Genomic DNA, 26042 nt, shown 5'->3' with positions numbered 1-26042 from the left:
CTGATATATTAAATGGAGTACTGAAAATTAAGTTCAAAAGGTTAATTTTGGGGGCATTCCGTTTATTGCAGTACAGGAAATGTTGTGTTTTTGTTATAGTGTTAAGTTAATTCCCAATGAGGTTACTGATATACGCATAGATATGAATGCTTTCTTACATTTGTGGAAATGGACGATAACCATATAGAAAAAAGACAAATAATGCTGAATGGCATTTCATTTTACACCTAAGTCCTTTTGTGTCTTTTGAAATAGAATTGCCATGCCTATTTTACTAAGAATCACTTAAGATTGCAATTTTTATCCAAGCTTGAAGTGTTTTGATTACTATATGGAAGAAATATAGGGTGGTTTTTATTTTATATGCAGTGTACAATATCTTATTTGATAGAAATATACAGTGCTTTTTATTTAGCTGGTACTGTATTTGATTTCAAACTCAACCAAAATATTGTCAGAATTAATCTTATCAGTTTTTGTTCACATCCAAAATACAAAAGGTAGACTGTACTGATGTACAGAAGCAGATTGGGGCTAGCCCTACGAGAGTCAAACATTTTAACGCAGGTCTGGTTATACTACTTTTATAATATACAGTAATAGTAGATGTGGATTGAAGACATCATATAAAGGAAACAGACGGAGATTGGAGACAATACAGTACATTATAGGAGTTACAATAATGTTAGTGTTGAAAGCCACCTTTACTTTGCTTGAGTGGGTAATATTAATATTAATGATTGCAATAGCTGTAAAATGACAGTATTGATGTACAGGGGCCGAGGCTTACTCTGTATTAGGCATAGTAGGCCTTTGGTGTACAATATATTCTTCTCAATTGGTTGAGAATGGACCAGAGTAGATCATAATAGCCGGGCCATTGACTTTCTTTTGCTGATGAGTTTATTCAGAAGAGCACTGCATTTTGAGCAAATTTAGGGGAACAGTATTTACAAATGGTAAATTTTAACACAAACTCTGACTGTTACTGTATCAAGAGGACTTATCTTAGGCCTTCCTGTGTATCAACCAAGATTATATTTTGTAAGGAAGGGTACTTAACACAAAGCTGCATGTGTGAAAGGTATTTTTTTTTTTTTGTCTCTGAGAGAAAATTGGTAGAAAATATCCATTTTACCTTTTACACCATACGTAATACTTGAAAGTTCTATTAGTTGAATGTTATTTGTAATGTATTCTGTGCCCCTACATGTGTTCAAGATACATGTGTAATATGCTGCTGTTAATTTTTGTTCTGAATGATTTATCTTGCTACATATTGTAAAACTGTATATTTTTATGACAGGTGTACATTTGCAATACTGCCAAAGATGTTATACAATTGTGATAACTTAATAGCTTTGTATGCTTCACATTCTCCTTTCGTATGAAAAATATTGTATGCATATGCTTAGGGTTTTAGTATTCAGTTAACATTAGGTATAAATGTAAGGGATTTTGCAACATATCCTAGAGCTCTCCTGAAATAATGTTCCATAAAAGGTAAGCACAGGTGGTTTTCTTTTTCTTTTTCAAAAGACATCTCAACAGTTTTGTAGAGTAATACAGTACTTTATTGATAATATAATGATGGCAACGATAATCTTTTATAAGTATGATCTGTCAAGTAAATCCCCCAAATTACAGAAAAGATAGGCATATCAACAAGTACAGTTTCATTATTCTGTTTATCCTCTTGAGAGCAGTGTCAAGTATTGTTGATATAACAGTATTAGGTAGAAAGATCTGGCTTCATATACAGAAATGGAATTTCACTTATGCCAAACCATCCTCACAAATAAACAATTTAATTATATGTTTACTAAAACTAAACTAATGCTATACCTCAACTGTTTCTTATACTTTCTGTTGAACCAAGATTTGATATGCATGTTTTGCATCGAACTTGTCACTTGCTATTGTAATGCACACACACACACACACACACACACACACACACACACACACACACACACACACACACACACACACACACACACACTCTCTCTCTCTCTCTCTCTCTCTCTCTCTCTCTCTCTCTCTCTCTCTCTCTCTCTCTCTCATAGATTTATGTTTTGATCAAAACATATTGGATATAAAAAAAAGATATATTAAGTAATATCTATGTAACTGACAGTGAAGTAATCCTTATGATGTGAATCTAATTTTTAATCTCCTAAACAGATGGAGATAAACATTTCAGATACAAAAGTTAAAGGTTATGTATATATATTCACAATGCAACTACAGTTGGTTTATTATAAAAGCGTTATAGGGAATCTTTGTTGAATTTATTTGATAAGTGTAGGGTTATTAGTTAAGAAAGTTTGACTTAAGATCTTTAGAAAGAAACTGTATAAATTTTGGAGTTAATTTTGTTTGTTTGTTGGCATTTGTGGTGTAAAGGGTCTTTATTGTAAAAGATAATTCAGAATAAAATTGTGGGGATGTTTGAAGAAAGATGAAATGATTCTTGAAACCTGGAATGTGTGCCTAACTCATGTTTATGCTTTTATTTTATCAAAGGTATTCCATTCATTCTTGAATACAGTATTCCCTTAATATTATCTCCAAGTTCTCATATACCAAAAAGATTTAAGCATATCTGTTTGATCCACACTATTTAATTTATTGAACAAAGAATTCCTCAAATATATTTTGCCAATGTAACTTTCTGAATATTGAAGCATTTTGTTAAATTGGTCTGCAATTTGCAATATTGGTATTTGGCTGATGCTCTAGGTGAGCATCAAGTATTAATTCCCTATAAAATTAACTAGAGACCTTATATGAATTTATTTTAAAGGATAGGTACTCATTCTCTTTACATTTTTTCATTGTATTGTAATTCTTTGAATCATGGTACGTGATTATAGAAATGTGCAGTATTAACATCTAATATAATTAACTTTCTCAAGGTGAACCAGTACAGGTAGTTTTAATTGTAAGAAGGCATACACATGTACAGTAATACTTTTGTATCAGTTATTGTTTGGTAAAATAACTGCACATGATCTGTCAAACTGAAGATTCTGAAAATGCATATTGCAATATCTAATACAGTATAGTTTTATTAATTTTGCTTTGGTCTTCAATTTCATAGGTTGTATCCGTCTAGGTTTAACAGAGAAAGAAAGTATTGACTTGCTTTTTGTTTTTGAAAGGTTTTTTCTTTTTCTGAAGTACTGTATATTATGCCAAGATGCCAGATGTTGCAGTGCACACTGTGAAAGTTCCTTCTGAGACTGTGCATAGTGTAGTGAAATTGAGAAAGTTCATGTACTGTGCAGTGTTATAAGTGAAAAGACCAAAACTTAAAAAAACTATAAATTGACTGCTGTCAAATTGAAAAAAATTTAGATGAAAAGTGAAAATTTAAGCAGATCTGTTCTAACAAATTTGTGTGAAGCAACAGCCTTCCTTTTATGCTCTGAATAGTTCAGCAAATTCAGACTAGTGATTATACATAATTGCATTTATTAAAGCAACCAATAACAGAATCAGTGTTATTTTAGCATTATTGATTGTTTTTTGTTGCTTTGATAGGTATGCAAGTATAACATATAGGGATGCATTCAGTATACAGTTTGTATACACATTCAAATATGGATGCTGTATGTATATGCAGTACTACAGTACATTTACACTCATACAGTACAAACACACATGCATATAATATACTGTATAGTGGTACCTTGGAGGTCAAACATAATTTGTTCCAAAATCATGTGCAAACACCAAATTGTTCGAACGTTGAATCAATTTCCTCATACGGATGAATGGAAATAGCATTAATTGGTTTCCTACCCAATGATGCTTCTATTATGGGCCGTTTTTACACTGTACATTTTTAAGATACAGTACCTCATATAAAAAGCATACTAAAACATAGTTAAAAAGTTATAATTAATAGAGTACCATTTGTACTATTTTCTGGCACTAACTGTGATTCACTTGGGAGCCTTTTCATTTGAAAGTGATCAACAGAAGTTTTCTCTTCCTCCCTTTTAGAATGTTTTCAAAATGCATTATCATTCTGAAAATCACTTGCTCTGCTGGCTACATCTGATCTGGATTATATTTTTTTCTACAAAACTAACCCAGCCCAATTTGTCACCATTTTCTTTATTGGTGAACTGGAGACAGGATCCCATCCCTCTTCTTCCTCCTCCTTTGAAGGCATGCTCTCTTTATCTATCTATTGTTGCTTATCATAAAGGTGTTAGAGTTCCTTGGTTGTCTGTGCTGTCATGGTATACAATGATAGTTTGCATAACAAATTTATTTTTCATATTTTGAGTTATTTTGTAATTTTATACCCTCATCCCATCAGGAAAACATCTGTAAAGTTTAATAGTTTCTCATTATTTCAGGTAGAAGCAGTGCCCTACTTCCTGTAGGGCAGCAAGATTTTAGTTGAAAATACAAAAAGAAAAAAAAAAAAAGGGTCAATTCCCTAGCTGGATATTCAAAGACAGATGACCGTGGTGCCAATTTATGCTGATTTTATCTCCCATTGTCTTAGTTTATTGTTATTAATGTTGTCACAGATGATTTTTCTATTATCAGTACTTCGACTATTTTTTTATTTATTATTTTCAACTAAAATCTTGCAACCCTATAGCAAGTAGGCCACTTCTTCTATCTGCAATAGCAAAACATCATTAAAGTTTTGGGGGATGTTTTCCAGATAGGATGAGGCTATGATATTAAAAAGTAACTAACATATACAGTAATATGAAAAAAAATACAGACTGTATTATTATAATGGTCCTCCTTAAACTTCCAAGCCTATAGACTTGCCTAAATAAATAATGTTTTGTTCAAAAGTTCAATCGTAGTCGAAGGTTCAAAGTCCCTCTCTGTTACAGTCTAGCCACAAATTTCTTCAGGCAGAGTCAATTTTTTTGAAAGACCATTTCTACATAGGCTTTATCAGTAAGATCTAGAGCTTGGAAAATATTGAAATGGTTCATCCAAAACTCTCGAGTATTAACTGTGCCTCGGAGGTGACCTGAAGATACCTTTTTTAGGAAGGGGTTTCATGAACAATTTTTAAACTTGGAAATTACATATAGGTCCATGGATTGGATAAGATTTGTATTATGGGCCATGAGCTAGACAGTGATAAATGAAAACTGCCCCAACAATGCATTCTCCATTTTGAGAGGGTGAACAGGTGTACTGTTCTTGACAAAGATGGCCTTAAGTGTTAACTTTTTCTCTTGGATATATTTTTTTCACACTGAGCCCAAACTTTATATGCATTCATTCCATAAAGAAATGCCTGACTACCCAGGATTTATTATTTGACCTTCACATTGTGCATATGTTGCCTTTTATCATCTTGATCCTCTTAAACCTTGGATTTTCGAAATTGTAAGTAAGTAGGTACTTAACCTCAAAGTTCTTACTTGCATTCCTACACATCAACAGAGTTAGCGTATTTTTCATAGACATATGCCCAGGCAAGGCCTTCTCTACCTGGGTGATGTTAGTGCATGGAATTTTCTTCTAAAAGAGGCACACGTTTTGTTGCAGTTGGAAATGTCTGCACTAATGAAGCCATCAAGTTTCCCAACATATTTTTTAGTTGCTGCTTTGTCTGAACTGGAAGCCTCCCTATACAGTACCTTATAACATTGAATACCATTTCTCTTTCAAAACTTATTTAACCAATTTCAGCTAGTTATGAAAGCTTCACTAGAATCTGCATCATCATTTTTTTCTTGGGGTGGTTTTAATGATGTCTTAACGTATTTTCTTGGCATTTTCACATATTGCATCTGAAACACTTATCATCTGCCAAGTGTTATTCATTAATCCATATCAAGAACAATCGCTCAACCTCCTCAATGGTCTGTCATCTCTAAGATATAGACAACTTACCTTTTGCTATGTTAGCTTCTTTTAATGGCTTCTTCCTTTTTCAAAATTTTGCAGATTGCCGATTCCAGTATACCATATGCTTTGGAAATGTTTAAGACTTGGCCACATCCTTCAACCTTTTTTATTATCTCTTTTCTTAGTTCTATACAGTAGTGGTTCTCGAAACCTTCCGTTTTTGCTTAAAACTGCTACTACTAACCTTTTAGGAGCCGTTGTGTATGGATAAACACCAAAATAAAGGAAATTAAAGAAAACATAAAGGGATTGATGTTTTGCGAGTCTGAACTGAGTGAGAGCTATACATAAACGGGGTCAGTCACCTTTGTCACAGACATGACTTTTAATAAACGGGGTCAGTCACCTATGTCTCAGACATGACTTTTGCCTTCACTGAGCATACAGGTTCTTTAAAGTTATTCGACTAAGAATTTTTTTTCGACTGCCAGGGTAAAAAATTTTCCAAAATTTTTTTTTGAGTTCTGGGAAATTCCATCTCCCAAGTAATACTGCAAAGTACATTCATTATTGTTATTACTAGCCAAAATACAACCCTAGTTGGAAAAGCAAAATAAAGTCCCTACCTGGCAATCTGTAAGAAGGGAGTTTGAACCTCTCTCAAGCTTTGATAGTTTCTAGTAGTGTCTGCAACTTCCTCATCCTTGTGAGCTAAGGGTTGTGGTTTTGGAAGAGGCTGTATGTCTACCTGCCCAACAGCAGTCATTGCCTAGCCTTCCCTGAGGGAGAGGGGCTTAAGTACTGATCATATGTATTTATGGTCAGTCTTTAGGGTATTTCCTGTCTCTAGGGTATTGTCCTGTCCTTTGCCATTTATGAGCAACCTTTATTCAAGGAGAGCAGCCCAGCATTTAAAGGAAGTAGAGAAATGACAAATCAACTATACTGTATGTACATGATAAATAATCAAAAAGAATTATGAAATATGATATATGTAACTTTAAAATATATCAGTCATATGTACACTATGAAACAAGACTTATGTCTACCTGCCTGTTCAACAGAAAACCATTTGCAGCAAGTTTGAACTGACGTTCTGGTTTCAACTGGAATAGAACATATAAAATACTGTGTAGTGCTGAACCTTATGATGGAGAAGGCAAATCATAGAATTAACTGCATACAGTACTTAGTTTTCGGCAGTTGAATTAAAATGAGAGTCAGCAGCTGAAGACCAGACAGGAGAACAATACTCAAAACATGGTATAATGAAAGAATTAAAATATTTCCTCAGGATAAGTTCATCTCGAGAAGTCTTACTTTCTCAATAATCCTATTTTTGTGCAATCGGAGAAGAAAAGGTGCAGGATGTTTCTCTAAAATAGATTTTCTTTCAAGAATCAGACCTAGAATTTTTAATTTAATAAGTTCTATATAGTTAGAGAGACATTGTCAGTGCAAATACATAGATGTTGTGGAGCCACTGACCTTGACATACTGTACTTATAATCATGCTTCGAGCTAGGGTTCAACTTCATACCCCATAATGGAGACTTTGCACTTAATTTTATGTAGATTGCTCAAGTGATTCAGCAGTTACAGTTCTACATTCAGGAGATGGAATTGATACAGAATAGCATACTTTGCATATGCAAAAAGTTTGTATTTTAAGCCAAACTACATATGTGTATATAATATCAAAAGTAATGGGCTAAGAATGCTAACCTAGGGAAGACTAGATACAAATTTCTAGTCACTAGAGTGCCGATCAATAACTACTCTGCAGTCTATCATTTAGAAATTCAATAATCATACAAAGAAAATGTTTTAAAATGAGGGCCTTATGGTTAATATGGTCAAAATCATTATTAAAATCATGGTCAATTATATAAATTTCCTGACCACAATCGAGTAATTTGAGGGATTTCTGTACAGAATTTGAGATCATGAGAAGGATGGCATGTGCTCCAAGGCATTTGCCAAAGTCAAAACTGCAAACTAGGAATAGATATTAATCTTCAGTGCACTGTACCCGTTAGGCATTTTGCCATAAAACTAAAAGAATCTAGATTAGGGTATATAGGAGGTATTTAAATTGGTCAGTAATTAGCAGGGTTAGAGCTACCACAAACACAATCCCTATTGAAGTAATATTACCATTTCTCTAACAAGTGCAAAACTAATCTCTTCTTGCTAACTTGTAATAAGTAATAGACAACATAGGAACTATTAAGTCGGGCGTCTTCATAAAAACAGAGGAAAATTAACATTTAGGGCTACACCTCCTTAAGCATTAAAGTCTAGTCAAATTATTTTAATTTCATTGCATTGAAATGGTAAACTAGTTAGTAAAGCTTCAGAAGAACATGAATGAGGAAGATTGAGTTTCTCAATACTCTCGTCGTCGTCGTCGGCGCCCACTCGTGTCCGAGTATTGGGTTCTGTCGTTAGCCATCAGCCTCCTATCAGAAGAAGGGTGGAGGAAACGACAGAATGCCAGTAGCTGGGTTTATTGTTTTGGGTGGTCGTGGCTTTGCAACGGCCACGCACACACACTTGGCCCAAATCGTTTTCACCGCGGCTCAAGACATATGAGACAGGCGGCTTCTCCGATGTTGGTTGCATCGGGCTGCCGGGTTCTTGTTATGTCAAGGCCTGCCTTGTTGCCTGCCCGATAGGCATTGCCCTCTTCCGCCGGATCTGGGAAGCTCCGCCGTTGGGTCTTGTTTGGTTAGGTTTGGTTTGATTTTGTAGTTTTCCTTCTCCTAGCCTTTGCCTATATGAAATGAAGGAGAAGGCCTATAGGGGTCCAGTCTTGGTCTGGTCTCTCAGAACTGGCCTTAGCGGTATGGTTGAGCCTGCCAGGGTGGATAAACTACCCCACCGCCATTGCCCAGCCCATCATTGAGACACTCAAGCCCCTCTACTGCAGCAAAGTGCTGGACCATCAGAGTGGGCTCAATACTCTACATACTTTCAAATGCATCGTCCAAAGGGTTGCCGTTCTTTGAACAGTAAGTGACAGAGTCATCTAGTTCAAGGAAAGGAGGAAATGTATGGTCTACACCAATGAGTGCTGATTTATTGATAGCTCACCATTTGTGTTTCTGAGCAATACCAGAATGGGTTTCTTTTAGGGTCAAATTATATTCCTTTTCAGTTGAAGCATAAAATAATTAACCAACTTGTGATTAGCCTCACTTATGATTTGCTCACAATCTGATTTGGAGGCAAAGTCAAAAGCTCCAGAGAAGTCATATCAAGTTATTAGATTCTGTTCCTTCTACAGATCACCATGATCAGAATTGAAAACAATGAAAAGGTTCATTTGAAAATAAACCACAATAATAATGATAAAATCAGTATGCACACAACTATATACAGAACAAAAATTAATGTAACCCAAAGGTCATCATGGAAAAGCCAACACCATGCAAGTCTTATTATCCTTTAGGAAAGCCACTTAAACTGAAGGAAGGACAGTAACGATGCTTTTGAAAAATTAATACCCTCGAGGAAAATAAAGGAGCAGATAGGGGAATTGCAACCTCTAGGTAAACCACCAGGAATCCTTGTCCCTTCTACTAAACCTACCCAACACAACAAAAAATGAGGAAGAGAAAATTTATATAATATTGTGGCTGAGTGTACCCTCGAGCAAGAAAATTCTAACCCAAGACTGTGTAAGACCATGGTACAGAGGGTATGGCACTATCCAAGACTAGAGAACATTAGTTTGGATTGTTCTTTTACAAGAGCTGCTTGCTATAACTAAAGATTCTCTTCTACCCATACCAACTAGGAATTAAGATGAACAATTACAGTAATTAACTACTTGAGTGAAGAAGAATGGTGGAGTTTGCTAGGTGTATGAGGAAAGAGGAGATTGTGTAAAGAATATGCCAAACTATCCCATATATGGTACATGTAAGCAAAGAACAAAGTGAACCGTAACCAGAGAGGAATTCAATGGTGTACTACCTGGCCAGTCAAAGAACCCATTAGCACACAGTTTTTCAATGGGGGCCTGGTGCCTTGACCAACCTACTACCTAAATACATGTCATATTTTGTTATAAAATTCAAAGGCATTGATTATGCTTCCATTTCATAAGGAAGGGTTGATAAAAAGAATTATTAAAATCTAGTATTTTTAAGAAGTAAATAACAATGAAAAATTAATGGGCAATTTTGATATAGGCCTATATGATCTATTAAGTGAAGTTTAATTAGACTTGCCTCTTTCTAACTGGAAACTGTTAAGATAACTTACTATCCAAATACCTATTAGTACTGTTGTTACTTGAAATTGGAAACCAATTGAAAAATGTTCAATATAATCATATAATTGGTACATCAAAGCTAAAAATTGGTTACCAGCACAGCATTTACCAATTTCAATTTTGTCTGTTAATGTTGCTCCTCAATTCTCAGCTGTGGCTCTAAAAATCAGGTATAAGTTCAGCAGCCTTCCAAGGCTCTGAAGTTCAGGTTTTAGATTTGGTGGAATTTCAAAGCATCTTTTGCCATGAACATTTGATTTTTATAGTCCATAATTATATGTCACATATGCAGTATATGTGTATTTCTGTGCACTTAAATATTTGTATAGAGTACCTTACATACATGCAGTACATGAACAAATACACAGACATATACATACTTGTATTCATACATAATCATAGATTTTTATATGAGTGTGTTCGTTATTATAATCCTGATATATTGTATTTTATCTGGAATTTCCTTTATAATTATTACAAATTATGTGTCACAGTAACATATACTTCTGTAGTATGTGATATCATATAAGGAAATTTTTTCTTATAATTTATCCATACATTTCAGTGTTATTTTAGCTGTTATGCACAAAATAAATGTAGGTGATGTTTTACTCAAGAGATGGACAATATTAAAGTGCTATTTGTATGCAATTCTTACAGACATTGAATCCTTGCTGTGAAAATTTATGACCAATGCATTGGACTCTGCCAAATATTGTAACTTATAAAGTGTAATTATACATCATATTTAGGTAATATTAGATTTCATATGACTTGTACATTATTCATTCTGAATGAAAATTTTTTTAACATGCTCTAATGCCAATACATAAAAGAAAGTAAATTTCTTTGAATCAGGTCTATCATTTCTATCTTTTCAATATACTAATTTCAGCCTTTATATGAGCCTTTTGTACCAGAATTCATTTTTTATTTTTTGCAAAGGCAATTAGATTTAGATATTTGATAAAGTGAGAAATCTTTTAACAAGATTACACTTAAGAAATTATAGTGTGCTCCCCTCTGTAATGGATGGATTTACATTGCCAAAATTATTTTTTTTATTTTTGAGGAAAAGCCCATATTTGGCAAAAGATTTGTTGACAGGACTGATAGAAATTGTACCATCACGCTAAAAGATATCGATGGAGTGAAAGAGAAAACTCACTTAGCCATTCTTGAGTAGGACAAAGTATGTCTCCATATATCCTCATGGTAGTGGGAATAGACTTCACTGGGTGAGCTATTTTAAGAGATTTCACAGTCATAAATGCTTTTATGTTATAATTTCCCTTTTATTATGTGGTTAAATGGGAAAGCTCTCGCAATTGTTTTTAGTCTTGTAATCATTCTACCAAATTTCCTATGAAGTCTAGGTCTTCATCTATCTCCATTTTCCATGATTTCCGTGACATAGCTACAGGTCAGCATCCTGCTACTATACTTCCATATCTACTGCTTTTCTGACCAACTGTTTCTCATCTTTTTTCATCACATGTTCAAACCATCTCAGTGACTTAAATTCATGACTATCAAAAGAAAAAACTAGTAAGCCTAAGACCGAAGTCTTTAAAGACAGAGGGTGAGCAAAAACTGTGGTGGTTGGGAGTAGAGGAGGAGGAGAAGCCTGTTAGACATCATGAAGTGCACTTGCACTACGAGGAGTTATTCGTTATGGAGCCATAGTACGTATACAATACTGTACCATGCAAAAGTAAAATTAACATTATAAATAAATGAAACCTGTCTAGATACAAATTATGGAGATGTTTTGTAGGAATGTAATTATTTGTGCTTAAAATCATTTGTAGTAATTACAGGTATCATAATTTTGCTTACCGAGACCATGTGCATCATTTTTTAGGGCATACCCAAGAATTTTTTGGTTTTAGAACAAGACAGAAATTGGAACATGTAGTACTTGAGCAGCTATAGGTAGGAAGAGTAGAAAGATAGAATGCAATGCAGCTGTTGCCCAAATTGGAACCTGCAAAGGACCTTATGATCCACCTCTGGTATTCCAAGCAAAACATTCTATAATTGGCATCTACCTACTGAGATTTCACTTAGGGCTGTACATGGCCTAGTACAGTATTGCTTTTTGTCTTTAGCTATTTCTTGTCCTACTTGCTCTAATTTTCACTTCTTTTAAGAATAAATTTGTTTGGTAATGTTAAACCCTATTAGATTCGAGATCAAACTTCATGGTCTTGTTAAACCAATTTATGATGACTGATTGATAGTAAGGCGTACAGGTATTGTGACAGTAGTGAAAAAGCATAAATAGATATCGAGCCTACTTTATTGGCAATGGAAACCTATTCTATCACCACCAAGAGTGCTCTCATGATGGACATAGACCAAGATGGTCTGCAGGTGTGACAGTCTTTATGTACAGCTTTATGACTTGAGACTTCTTTAGATGCTGAAGTGTCAATCATTTTTCCACAAAACTTTATATGTCAAGGTCACCTTGACAAATTTGTAAAAGGACGCACAAAGTGCCATTAGTTGTGGCAGGCAGCATGATTGATTATCTGCCTTTATCATCATATTCTTCCCTAAACTTCAGCACAACCCTAATGCAACTATTTTGATAGTTTTCTTCCAGCCCCCACGTGGTACACTCATGGTGAGTAGACTTTTGTTTGGTAATGTGAAAGTACAGTACTGTAAAGAAATAACACATCTCAAACAAGTGACCAAACATTTACACGAGTTTAAAGTTTAATAAGGAATTAATGCAACTAGAGATTACTGATCTAATGCAAATTTAGTTACTAACTGTAGACTTGGTAGTAATACAAATTCATATGAAGGTGCATCTATCCTAAGTACAGTAGATGTACCCATGCATAGTAAAAACCATTTAATTTTACTTATGCTGTACTTCCTGGTGCAATAGAATGTTAGATGAGAGTAGACTTTGTGATGGAGATTTTGAGCCACCTCAATTTAACCCCAGTTGTGTCATTTATATTTGGTCTTAGCAGTTTTATGATTGAGAATATTTGTAAACTTAGATATTCAGTAACTTTTTTTTGCACAATTTTACATTTCACCTTTTTTTGGTAGCATTAATGCTGTTAGTCCTCAACTTGTGTATAATACTGTACACTTATGTGAATTTGAGAACAGTACGTTCCAAAGTGCTGATCACTATGCTGAATCCGAATTAATTAAATTACCCTAATTGTAATTACTATACAGTATATCCATTATGAGAGAGAGAGAATGAATTTAATTTTTCTCTTCACTAATATTCTGTTCTGTATTCATTTCTGTTTGCTGCTTCTATTTCAAATAATTAATATATGTACATGAATGAATGCAATATGTGAGTCCTGCATGAAATTTTACATGATTTCTATTGTATGAGAGAGAGAATGTAGGAATTTTAATTTTTATATCTACAGTATATTCTGTTCTGTACTCAATTCTCTTTACATTTTCTTTGTTTGGTCAGTAATATGAAAGCCATCTGTAAGTTGCTAATAAAAGCAAATGTTACATTGTTCCTGTTGAAATATCCAGTTTATAGATGGGGTTGGGGTTAAGGTTACAAGTGTGCCATTACTAAATGTGTACAAGATTAGTTTTAATCATTGTGTATTCTTTAAACAAAACTACATAAGTAAGAGAGGAAGTTCTAAAACCAAACCCCACTTAAATCAGGGCCATTTGAATACTGTTTTTGTACTTAATATTGTGTAGGATATGCAAACAATATTGACATTCCCAACAACATGGCTGGCAAAGTATAGTTTGAAATACTATATATAAAAACACTCCACTATGCTTTATTGCAAATTACACTATTATTTCAAGCCAAGTTGCAACCCTAATTGAGAGAGCAGATTACTACAAACACAAGGGCATCGTAAAGTGAATACTGTAACATACATTTGATAGTGTACCGGTGTAAATTTTATAGTAGTTGGATGGGGACTGCGCAGTATAGAGTTTTTTTTTATGTCATATTAAAGTCTTGTTTAACATTTCAATGCAAAATGGCTGTAGCCTGGCTTGTAACTAACACAGCTGTACTTTTATATTTTAAAGGTGTACTATTAGATTTAAAAGTGTCATTCAGCATGCCTGTGATGCATAAGCTACAACTTAGAGGTTAATTAGAACCAAATCCCAGTTATGATTCTGGTATCAAGGCTACTAGTGTGATTGTTTGTTGCTCCTCTAGGCTAAAAGTGGCCTTATGAGTATATAGGATTGGGAATTCTAGAAAAACTACCATGGTAGTGATACACAAAAAAAATTATATTCTATGCCTTTATTTCCATAAATAAAGCTAGTATACAACAAGAAATCATAGAACAAGATTGTGAAAGTGTATGTCCATGTTAGTCCACTGAAGGTGAGTGTGGAACCCTCACTGACAGAAATTTCTCATTCAAATGGGAAAAAATTATGCCAATTTAGAAGATGGATTCATTCTGGTTTCCAGATTCTAGATGAGAATCACAAGACATATTTCTTATTTTGAGAATTTAAGTATAAAGTTCAGAAAATTGTCTGAGAGGTAAAGCATCTAATCATTCTTTTATAACTTGAATTATTAGATCTTACCACATGAAAGAAAATACGGAATAAGTTGATTACCAGAAAGCAAATTTTCTCAAATATATCCAAAATTCCTTCATTTAAACTTTGCAAGAAAGTCTACTTAGAGTGAAGGCTATGCTTGCTGCTAGCATTCTTACTGCTGCAGAGAAGTTACCCCTAACTCCTAAGTTGTTTGAATGAAGAAGAAACTACCTTGATTAGCAAAGTTCTCGGCAAGAATGGAGACATTTTGAGAGATTCGTGTCCCTAGGTGAGCAATCATTTGTTCATCACATAAAAGATTGTATAGAGAGTGATAAGTTCAAAGTGCAAGGCCCAGATGAACTAAAAACCTGTGCTCCTGCTTTTCTTGAAAATATACCATGATTATAAGAAATGTCTTAATACCTCGGAATTTAATTAAATCAAGAAAACGTACAGCGAAAACAAAATTTTAAGGTTGTTAGTATTTGGAATTACAGTTCTAATTAATATATCTTACTGCCTTCTTATTGTGATATAAGAATCTGAAAAAAGAAACGTTAAATGCTATTGAAAGCCACATTAACTGCAACCCATCTTCACCACGAAAAGGTTAATTGATAATTTGTGTACCATTTTAATATACAGCTGGAATTTGGAAATAAGATATTCGTTACATGTAAAAATGGCAGATTTCCGCTTAGTAGATATTGGAAAAGTTACTAGTAATAATGAAATGCAAAAGGGTTGCAATATATGTACAAAATTCTTTCTTGTAACACTTTATAGCAGGCAGACTAAAAGAAGTGGTTACCAAGCTTGAGATTGGGTTTTTCTTTTTAAATAGCCGCTCTTTTATTATGAGATTTGTTCCTAGACTAATACCTCAATAATGTAAATCTTAAGAATGCATATGCTTCTGATCCATAAATGATCTAAATTTGAGTAGCATAAAATTATTATGGATCAGTGAAAGTAAAACTGGATAAACATAAGTTGAAACGAGCATATTTGGCACTAGAATGAGGAAGATAGACATAAATAAGAAATTGATAACTTGATAATCTTTCAAAAGACTGAAAAATAGTCTTTCCATGCACAGTACAGTATTTCTAGAAAATAATTTTTTTCAAGACATGGTAAAGATGATAATAAAGGACAAATTAAGTAGGGAAGCTCGATAATGGACTTTGGCGAGTAGAGAAAATGCAGATAATTACAGTTCAGTACAATTAAATATGGAAAACCTTCAGTGATTATATAATTAGCAATGTTATTATGAAGAAAAGGTGCAGTACTGAGTTTGAGTTGTCTTGCCAATTCCGTATATTTGATTACAATCCTTTATTTTCTAATAACTTATTGAAGAATATGATGACTTTAGGAAACTGGAAATGATTCTGAAAATGTTAAAATTAAAGTGCTAATTCAAGTAATATAAACACAAGTAAATTACCCAGCGGGAGCCGTTACATAGCAATGTTTCTATTGGTACTACTACCATTGCAAACCTGAAGCCTAGTTTGTTTTCCTCGAAACTTCACAACGTTTAAAGTCATGGTGGCTTAGTGACGGTGTTTCATCCCTTGGTGTCATAAACTGTGAAATATTTTGGACCCCGAAACAATAATGGAGATCGATCAGCATCTTGTCTGGCTGCTGGGGGCCATAAATGCTTGTGTTTGTAAGTAGCCTCGGCGAACTTTTCATAACATGTTAAACTTAGGCTACGATGCAGGCATAGGTTTAGTCTTCGAAAATATTTACTGTAGTACAATTTAGGAGCCTTTGTATATCAGCGGTCAGACCCTCCCTTGCGCATAGAAAATGGACACCAACTAACCTAAACTTCCCACCTAACCTAACCTATTAGCCGTGTCCTTACCTACTTAACCAATGGGGTTCTATTGTAGTTTATTACAGGGTAATTTAACCTAGGGAAAAAAAACTACTCTTTTCTATAGAAAAAGGTCTGTTCTCTTTAAAAATGACACTTGTTCCTGTCGGAAATGAATAGTTTCAGAAATATAGGTATTTTTGTAGTGAATTACATTGCAATGTAACCTAGGAAAAAAACTATTGTTCCTTATAGAAAAAATTACGATCTTTTAAAAAATGACACTCGTTTCCGTCGCAAATGAATAGTTTCAGAAATATATATACATCTATATCCTACGATAATGGGGGACCCCAGTGGGAACTCGTGGTTTTGGGTGGGGAAAACATACTGGGAAAACGAAATATAATTGTTTTCCTATCGTAAATAACGTGAATTAAGCAAATTTGATGATCATTTCAATCGTAAACAAACATATCAACCAATTCGGATAACTTTGAGATGCACGGTGTTACTTCTCTTACGAACGAACGATAACATTAGCAACGTTACCAATAATACACAGTGTTACCAACGTTGACGCATGGTACACAGAGTTACCAACGGCATGTTGACATTACTAAAGATAGTAATGATAGATATTTCCATATATTAAATAATTTCTCCATATAAGTTTTACTCAATATATGAAAAGTACAAAAAGGGCACAGAACCTAACAAACCCACCTAACCTAGCCTAGTAGTATGACAGGTCACAAAATAACATTTGATCTACATCGGACGTTGGTAGCACTGGTTACTGTATTTTTTCATGCCACAATCTTTGTAACGGCGCCTCCAAAGTTTATCCAGATATACTGTTTTGTATTTTCCTCCGGTTATTATAATTTCAAGAAGGTAATGTATAGAGAAGAAAAGGCTTGTTTTACGTTTATATATCGATTCCCCAGTATGTTTTCCCCACCCAAAAACCCCGAGTTCCCACTGGGGGTCCCCCATTATTGGAGGATATAGATGTATACATATTTCTGAAACTATTAATTTGCGACGGGAACGAATGTCATTTTCGAAGAGAGCGTAATTTTTTCGATTAGAAACAGTAGTTTTTTCCTAGGTTACATTACCATGTAATTCACTACAATGAAACCGAAATATATTCAACATTACCGCTTCCCAGTACATACAAGCTTGATGTTTTGTTTTCCTGTAAGCGAAGCGAGCCAGTGAAGAATCAAGAACCCTTATATTTGGTGTTGCTAATGGTAGCGTAACATTGCTAATGTTTGCGTGTGCAGCTCAACATTACCGCTTGCCAGTACATACGAGCTTGATGTTTTTGTTTTCCGGCGATCAAAGCGAGCCCGCGGCGGAACAAGAGCCATTATATTTAAACCTTATAACAGAAGATTTATGTTTTTCTCTAGTAATTAATGTGATTTAACCAGATTTTACCTTCATTTCAACTGCAACAACAACAACCAGTTCGGCTACTTGAAGTTAGTCGAACCGGTTGTTCTGTTTGTTTGCGGTTGAAATGAAGGTCAAATTCAGTTAAATCACGCTATTTGCTACAGGAAAACATACAGTATATTTTCTGTTCGAAATGATACCCTGTAGATTGTAAAACTTTACCGCTAATGGGGGCTGCGACTCCCCTTACACTGCCATATTCTTAGTCGGTCGTCTTCATACATATAGGAGGCCGCTTTCATACATACACCCCACAATTTACCTGAGAAAATAAGGAGTGTTCCTGTTTATACTTTGAAGTATTCAGATGAAAATACTTGATGGGGAAATCCGTATTTTTAATTTCATAAAATAGATGTTCTTAAATTCAAGAAGTAATGACTACTGAGACAGACCGGGTGTAAAATTTCAAAAGTTATACTGAAAAAACACATGGTAAAAATATAGAATGGTACAATAAATGGTTTGTAGAAAGTAAGACATGTTTGTAATGTATTTTGCAGCATTTTAGATGATTTTGATAATGATTTGTGGCAGAAATCTGTAGTTATTGAGTTTTGGCAGGTCTACTACCATAACTGTAAAGCTATGGTTTAGTGATAGGTATTTGCATCAATTATCTTTGAAACGCCTTTAAAATATAGTGTACTTTTCTAATAGTGTTTATATTCAAATCAACTTTTTAAAACTGTTTCCGTCAGTCATAGTCATAAAAGTAATCATAATAAAACTACCGTAATAAAAACTGAGTAATAGTAATGAAACACTGTTTAAACACTGGAGCATTTGTTTGCCAGGACTTCCGGATGCATAGAAAACAGGGATTTTCTTCACATTTTATATGGAGTCATTTTTAAGTGCTCAAACGTTTTATTGCAAATACCTTGTCACTTAATTGAGCTAATCATTTATTGGTTTTTACTCTGCCGTATGCTCGCTTCGCTCGCAATTAAACATTATTTCACTGCTCCTATGTTCTGGCAAACGGAACATGTTTCGCTACATGTGTTAGCCTCATGGGCAAGTATTTTAGCGTTAATTATCAATTATACAAACATAAAGGGGTGAATAGACACTTAACTAAGGGATGAGTTGTAGCTTCGCATTCCAACATCTGTTCAAACATGGATTTGGCTTCTATTTCCAATGATCAGACTAAATATATCAAACACACGTTTCTACCCTATCCTTTTATTATTAACATGATCAATGAAATATGGGCTTTGATTATATTGCATACTGTATTCCTGTTTTGAAAATAAATAACAAAGAGGTTTAAAATATAAAACATTCGTCCCTTTATTTTGTTGGAACAAGTCACTTATGGCAGAAGCACGACCTGTCAGTGTTTTTCTGAACTATCAGTTGAAAGAACGCTTCCGATGATGTGCTGTGACGACAGAAGGAGAAAAAATGGCATTTTATATTAAAATCTGTAACTTCGTTAATAGAGGTAGTATATGTCGTTCAAAATACTGTATTTGCAAAGATCTATTGTTTTAAGTTATGCAAGTCCCGCTGTCCTAACTAATATTGCACCATTCTATAGTTGAACCAAACACATTTTAAAAGGGGAAGCCTTTGTATAACGACAGACAGGAGTATGTGCATGGAATACCACCTAACCTAAACTTTCCTACCTAACCTAACCTAACCTACTTACCTAATGGGAACTTTACCCTTAAACTGCCATATTCTTAGCAATAGGGTTGAAAATAAGGGAGTTATTGAGTATGGCCGTCATCATATTTACATCTTTAAAAGGGAAGTGAACACAAGGACAACACCTAATCTAACCTAGGAGCCATATCCTTTCCTACTTACCTACTGTGGTGGTGCTACGATGCCCTGCAACCCACCTTCAGACTGACGTATCCTTACCTTACCCTAAGACTAAGTCTCGACCCTGTATTTACTTCCCAACCAGCTTCACATCTGGCAAGGTAAATCCAAATTATTATATTTTGTAAATTGTAAAACTTGTTTCATATTATTGTATTTTAGATAGATATAAACATTTTCCCTATAAAGAAAATCTTTATGATAATTAATAAGAAAGTTTTCACCTGTCCCAATGAACTACATTCACCTTAGAATTAAAAAAAAAAAAAAAAAAAAAAGCCACACTTAACCTTTGGGTGGTAAATTTACATGGGAGAGAGCTACGTCCCCCTGCAACCACCTTTAGGCCACTGTTTCTTTAGCTTTCTCTAAGCATTAAGTCTCAACACTGTGCTTGCTTCCCAACTGGGTTATTCAGATGTATTTCCTAGTTTAACCTGTCCATAACATTTTTAAAGTACCCTCCTTGGTCATAGCTTTGGTGGAGAGGGGCTTGGTCACTGCTCATATGTATATATGGTCAGTCTCTAGGGCAATGTCACTGTCCCTTACCTCTGCCATTCATGAGTGGCCTTTAAACCTTTAAAATATGTACATAGAAACACACCATTAAGGTGACTGGGCAGGTTAGCTCAAAGACAACTTGGCCCAAGACAATTTGCCAACATTTAGATAACTCGGACTGCTGTTACTGGATAAGGATGATGATTCTATTCTTGGACAAATTATTATTATTGTTATTGTTATTAATATTGTTATATTTTTCTTGTTATTAAGCGTTTAACTGTTTCCTGTTCCTTCTATATACTGTATAAACATTCAGTCCACACAACTGTGTCTAGACATAATAACATTTATTAACACAAGAAAACACATTTATTTACACTTCAAAAATATTAAGATCAGAGTTACATACTTACATATGAGAAATGATAATTCACATATGTGAAATGTTAAATTTCCAATATTAAACTTAGCCGGTGATTATATAAGCTGCAACTCTGTTGCTCGACAGAAAACTCTACGTTAAAAATCCGCCAGCGATCGCAATGCAGGTAGGGGGTGTACTTCAACAGCGCCATCTGTCGTGCAGGTACTCAGTACTCAATGTAAACACAGAACTCAATTTTCTCTCTGTCGGGCTACCGGCAAGACCTACTAATTCGCTGTTACTAACTGGATTTGTTTTCACAACTATTTGGTGAAGTACACTATTCTAGTTTTGAGCTTTCGCTATGCAGGTGTTTTATCTTCATCTCAAAACTTGAACTACGTTTTGGATAGATTTAATTATGGTGACAAAGAGAGTATGGACTCTCTTTCACTTTTAAATGGCCGACCCTTCCCTTAGACGGAAGTGTGTTTAGGTTTTTAGTAATTTTGCTTAACACGTTATAGATCTATATATTTTATATCTCTCCGCCTTTATTAGGCCTCTTCGATTAACTTTCCATTTATTATAAACATATAAAAATAAATTTTTATGTTTTGTTTATATGCGACCTTTCCTGATAGTAGGCGGTCCTAACTTGGAACCGAAGTTAATCAACGTTGAGCCCGTTATATCGTATTTAGCCTTTAAAGAATTTAAAACTTTTTAAATGTAATGTTTTATGAAAGAATTTCTTTGATAGTCTTCGTACTGTTTTCAAAGATGAACTAACGTTTAGACTACGCAGTTGTTGACGTTCAGGATGTTCAACATGCGCTCTATCGTTACGATAGAGAGAGAGTGTATCACGGTTTCACTTTGCAGTAAGAGTAAATCGATTCTGACGTTTTGTTCATTCTTTCTTAGCTTAAATGTTTTAAATTCTAAATTAAAGGAACTTTTTATTTGGAAAACCTTTCAGTTTTTTCCTTTAGTCAAATAACATGTTTTTTTGACAATATATAATTGGGCTCTTCTCTTCTCTTAGGTGCGAAATCAAGAGAGAAAGAGAGAGAGAGATAGAGACGGAGGGAGAGAGAGGAGAGAAAACGTTCCGTTCAAGCGGGTAACGTTGTTCTCGTGTTACTCTCGTCCCTTAATAGAGATTTAGCTAGAATTAGTGCATGGTGCAAATTATGGGGTATGCAGTTGAATCCTAACAAAACTCAAAGTATGATTGTAAGTAGGTCAAGGACGGCGGTTCCTCAACATCCGGATCTCAGTATTGATAATGTTTCTTTAAATATGTATGACTATTTCAAAATTTTAGGTGTGATTCTCGACAGTAAATTTACTTTTGAGAAACATATAAGGTCTGTGTCTTCTTCAATTTCACAAAAAATAGGCTTATTGAGAAAGTCTTTCAAGATTTTCGGTGATCAATCTATTCTGAAGAAGTGTTTTAATTCTTTCATTCTACCTTGTTTTGAGTATTGTTCTCCTGTCTGGTCTTCAGCTGCTGATTCTCATCTTAATTTGTTGGACAGAAACTTACGGTCTATTAAATTTCTTATTCCTGATCTAGATATTAATCTCTGGCACCGTCGTTCAATTAGTTCATTATGTATGTTGCATAAGATTTTTCACAACTCTGACCATCCTTTACATTCAGATCTCCCTGGACAATTCTATCCTGTTCGTAATACTAGGCAGGCAGTTAATTCTAATAGCCAGGCCTTCTCCATCACGAGGCTCAATACTACGCAGTACTCTAGAAGTTTTATTCCATCTGTGACCAAGTTGTGGAATGATCTTCCTAATCGGGTGGTTGAATCAGTAGAACTTCAAAAGTTCAAAGTTGGAGCAAATGCTTTTTTGTTGACCAGGCAGACATAGTCTTTTTATAGTTTATTTATGACATATTTGTTTTTGATGTTGTTGATAGTTTATTATATGACATGTCTGTTTTGACGTTGTTTCTTATTTTAGAATGATTTATTGTTAATTTGTTCTCCATTTATTTATTTCCTCATTTCCTTTCCTCACTGGGCTATTTTTCCCTGTTGGAGCCCCTGGGCTTATAGCATCTTGCTTTTCCAACTAGGGTTGTAGCTTGGATAGTAATAATAATAATAATAATAATAATAATAATAATAGTCTCTGTACGGGGAGGAAGGTAAAACGTTTCTAGGTTTTTATTCTTGTCCCCAGGCTATGTGCGGTGAGAGATTGAAAACGTAGTTTATATGAACTAGCGTTTAGTCTCTTTCCCAGCCACTGAATTTTTTATCTTAATATATGTTTTCTGTTTTTTTTTTTGCTAGTATTAATGAGCTGCATTTTACGACTGATTTCGCAATTACAGTACTACCTTTTAATGAAGGGTAGAATTGCGTGTTTCAGGTAGAAATCAGTAAAAGTTTCGATTTCAGTGAAATAAGTGCAAAACAGAAAATCGATAAAGTGATATGCGCAAAGTGTTACAGTGTTGCGTCCGAGGGTTCGTCTGTTCGTGCCTGTCGTTCACCTAGTCCGGGACCTCTTGCAAGCTCCCAAGCCCAGGGGTGAAGTAATGTCGAACGACTTATGGGTTCGAGAGGCCTTGATCAACGAACAGACGTTTTCCCTCTGTGGTTTCGGGCGTATCTACCCAAGATCGCCCCACCCACTCTAAGACGAGAGAGCCCATTTATTCCTCGTCTGCGGAAGAGGTTTCTCGTAAGAAACCATGGACCAAGGTCTCGCGGCTTATTAAGCGCAAGTCGGTCCTTTCCGCGCAAGTCCAACGGCCCAGTTGTAGCCACTGGGTCAGTTCGGACTCGCTGCAGTCTTCCGACGACTGCTCACCTCCTAAGAGAGGCAAAGCGGTACCGCATCAGGCAGTCACACCGTCTGTTGCCGCACCTGCTCCTGTAGACCCTAAGTGGTCTTTGCTGCAGACCATGCAGTCTCAGTTAACGTCATTGATGCAGGACTTTCGTGCGGAGAAGGTTGACACTGCAGGTGAACTCGGACAACACCACGGCTTTGGCGTACATCTCCAAGCAAGGAGGGACCTACTCTCTGACGTTGTACGAGATCGCAAGGGACCTCCTCACCTGGTCAGAAGGTCTAGACATATCACTAGTAACGAGGTTCATCCAAGGCAACTTGAATGTCATGGCAGATTGTCTCAGTCGGAAGGGACAAATAATTCCAACAGAATGGACCCTCCACAAGGATGTATGCAAGAGACTTTGGGCCACCTGGGGCCAGCCAACCATAGATCTCTTCGCAACCTCGATAACCAAGAGGCTCCCAATATTTTGCTCACCAATCCCGGACCCAGCAGCAGTTCATATAGAGGCCTTTCTCCTAGATTGGTCACATCTAGATCTATATGCATTCCCTCCGTTCAAGATTGTCAACAAGGTACTGCAGAAGTTCGCCTCTCACGAAGGGACAAGGTTGACGCTAGTTGCTTCCCTCTGGCCCGCGAGAGAATGGTTCACCGAGGTACTTCGATGGCTAGTAGACGTTCCCAGAACACTTCCCCTAAGGGTGGACCTTCTACGTCAGCCACGCGTAAAGAAGGTACACCAAGGCCTCCACGCTCTTCGTCTGACTGCCTTCAGACTATCGAAAGACTCTCGAGAGCTAGAGGCTTTTCGGCGGAGGCAGCCAGAGCGAATGCTAGAGCAAGGAGAACATCCACCCTTAGAGTCTACCAATCGAAGTGGGAAATCTTCCGAAACTGGTGCAAGTCAGTATCCGTATCCTCGACCAGTACCTCTGTAACTCAAATAGCTGACTTCCTCTTATATCTGAGGAAAGAACGATCTCTTTCAGCTCCCTATCAAGGGTTACAGAAGCATGTTGGCATCAGTCTTCCATCACAGAGGCTTAGATCTTTCCAACAATAAAGATCTACAGGACCTCCTTAAGTCTTTTGAGACCACGAAGGAGCGTCGTTTGGTTACACCTGGTTGGAATTTAGACGTGGTACTAAGATTCCTTATGTCAGACAGGTTCGAACCGCTACAATCAGCCTCCCTGAAAGATCTCACCTTAAAGACTCTTTTCCTGGTATGCTTAGCCACAGCTAAAAGAGTCAGTGAGATTCATGCCTTCAGCAAGAACATCGGATTCTCATCCGAAACGGCTACATGTTCTACAACTTGGTTTTCTAGCCAAAAACGAGCTGCCTTCTCGGCCTTGGCCAATATCGTTCGATATTCCAAACTTATCGTATGGTTGGAAATGAACTAGAAAGAGTCTTATGCCCTGTAAGAGCTCTTAAGTTCTATTTAAAACGAACTAAACCTTTACGAGGCCCGTCTGAAGCTTTATGGTGTTCAGTTAAGAAACCATCTTTGCCTAGTCAAAGAATGCTTTATCCTATTTTATCAGACTGTTAATACGAGAAGCTCATTCCCATCTGAATGAGGAAGACCAAGCTTTGCTGAAGGTAAGGACACACGAAGTTAGAGCTGTCGCAACTTCCGTGGCCTTTAAACAAAATAGATCTCTGCAAAGTATAATCGACGCAACCTATTGAAAAAGCAAGTCAGTGTTCGCGTCTTTCTATCTTAAGAATGTCCAGTCTCTTTACGAGAACTGCTACTCTCTGGGACCATTCGTAGCAACGAGTGTAGTAGTGGGTGAGGGCTCAACCACTACAATTCCCTAATTCCATAACCTTTTTAATCTTTCTCTTGAAATGTTTTATTATTGTTTTTGGGTTGTCCGGAAGGCTAAGAAGCCTTTCGCATCCTACTTGATTTGGCGGGTGGTCAAAGTCATTTCTTGAGAAGCGCCTAGATTAGAGGTTTTGATGAGGTCCTGTTGTATGGGTTGCAACCCTTGATACTTCAGCTCCTAGGGGTCGCTCAGCATCCTAAGAGGATCGCGAGGCTCCGTAAGGAAGACGTACTTAAAAAGGCAGAGTAATTGTTCAAGTCGACTTCCTTACCAGGTACTTATTTATTTTATGTTTGTTATTTTGAATAACTGCTAAAATGAAATAAAAAATCCTTAGCTCATAATAATGTAAACAATTATTGCTGGTCTCTACCCACCCCCCTGGGTGTGAATCAGCTTATATAATCACCGGCTAAGTTTAATATTGGAAAATGTTATTTTTATAATAAAATAAATTTTTGAATATACTTACCCGGTGATTATATATTAAAGGACCCTCCCTTCCTCCCCAATAGAGACCCAGTGGACCGAGGAGAAAATTGAGTTCTGTGTTTACATTGAGTACTGAGTACCTGCACGACAGATGGCGCTGTTGAAGTACACCCCCTACCTGCATTGCGATCGCTGGCGGATTTTTAACGTAGAGTTTTCTGTCGAGCAACAGAGTTGCAGCT

At 35.7% G+C, this 26042-nt stretch overlaps 1 protein-coding gene across 4 annotated transcripts in view; it reads left to right on the top strand.

Moving 5' to 3' along the window:
- LOC137656882 (uncharacterized) overlaps window positions 1-26042 on the top strand; it is a 246518-nt gene that overhangs the window by 7489 nt on the left and 212987 nt on the right. Inside the window, exons 1-2 of one of the 4 annotated variants that reach the window (XM_068391253.1) lie at window positions 16127-16352; window positions 19740-19918. The exons of 1 other annotated variant lie outside the window; for it this stretch is intronic. Coding sequence is in view for 1 of the 3 variants with exons in the window: in XM_068391251.1 (XP_068247352.1) it covers window positions 16298-16352 (55 nt within the window). In the remaining 2 variants the exon portion in view is untranslated. Of the gene's footprint in view, window positions 1-14267; window positions 14958-16126; window positions 16353-19739; window positions 19919-26042 lie in introns of those variants that run through there. 2 more of the 4 variants (XM_068391254.1, XM_068391251.1) reach the window with 2 other exon arrangements.

The sequence above is a fragment of the Palaemon carinicauda genome, chromosome 17 (genome assembly GCF_036898095.1).
Source record: "Palaemon carinicauda isolate YSFRI2023 chromosome 17, ASM3689809v2, whole genome shotgun sequence".
Classification (NCBI taxonomy): Eukaryota; Metazoa; Arthropoda; class Malacostraca; order Decapoda; family Palaemonidae; genus Palaemon; species Palaemon carinicauda.
The sequence above is the reverse complement of the archived record's forward strand: the minus strand, read 5'-3'. Positions and strand labels throughout refer to the sequence as shown.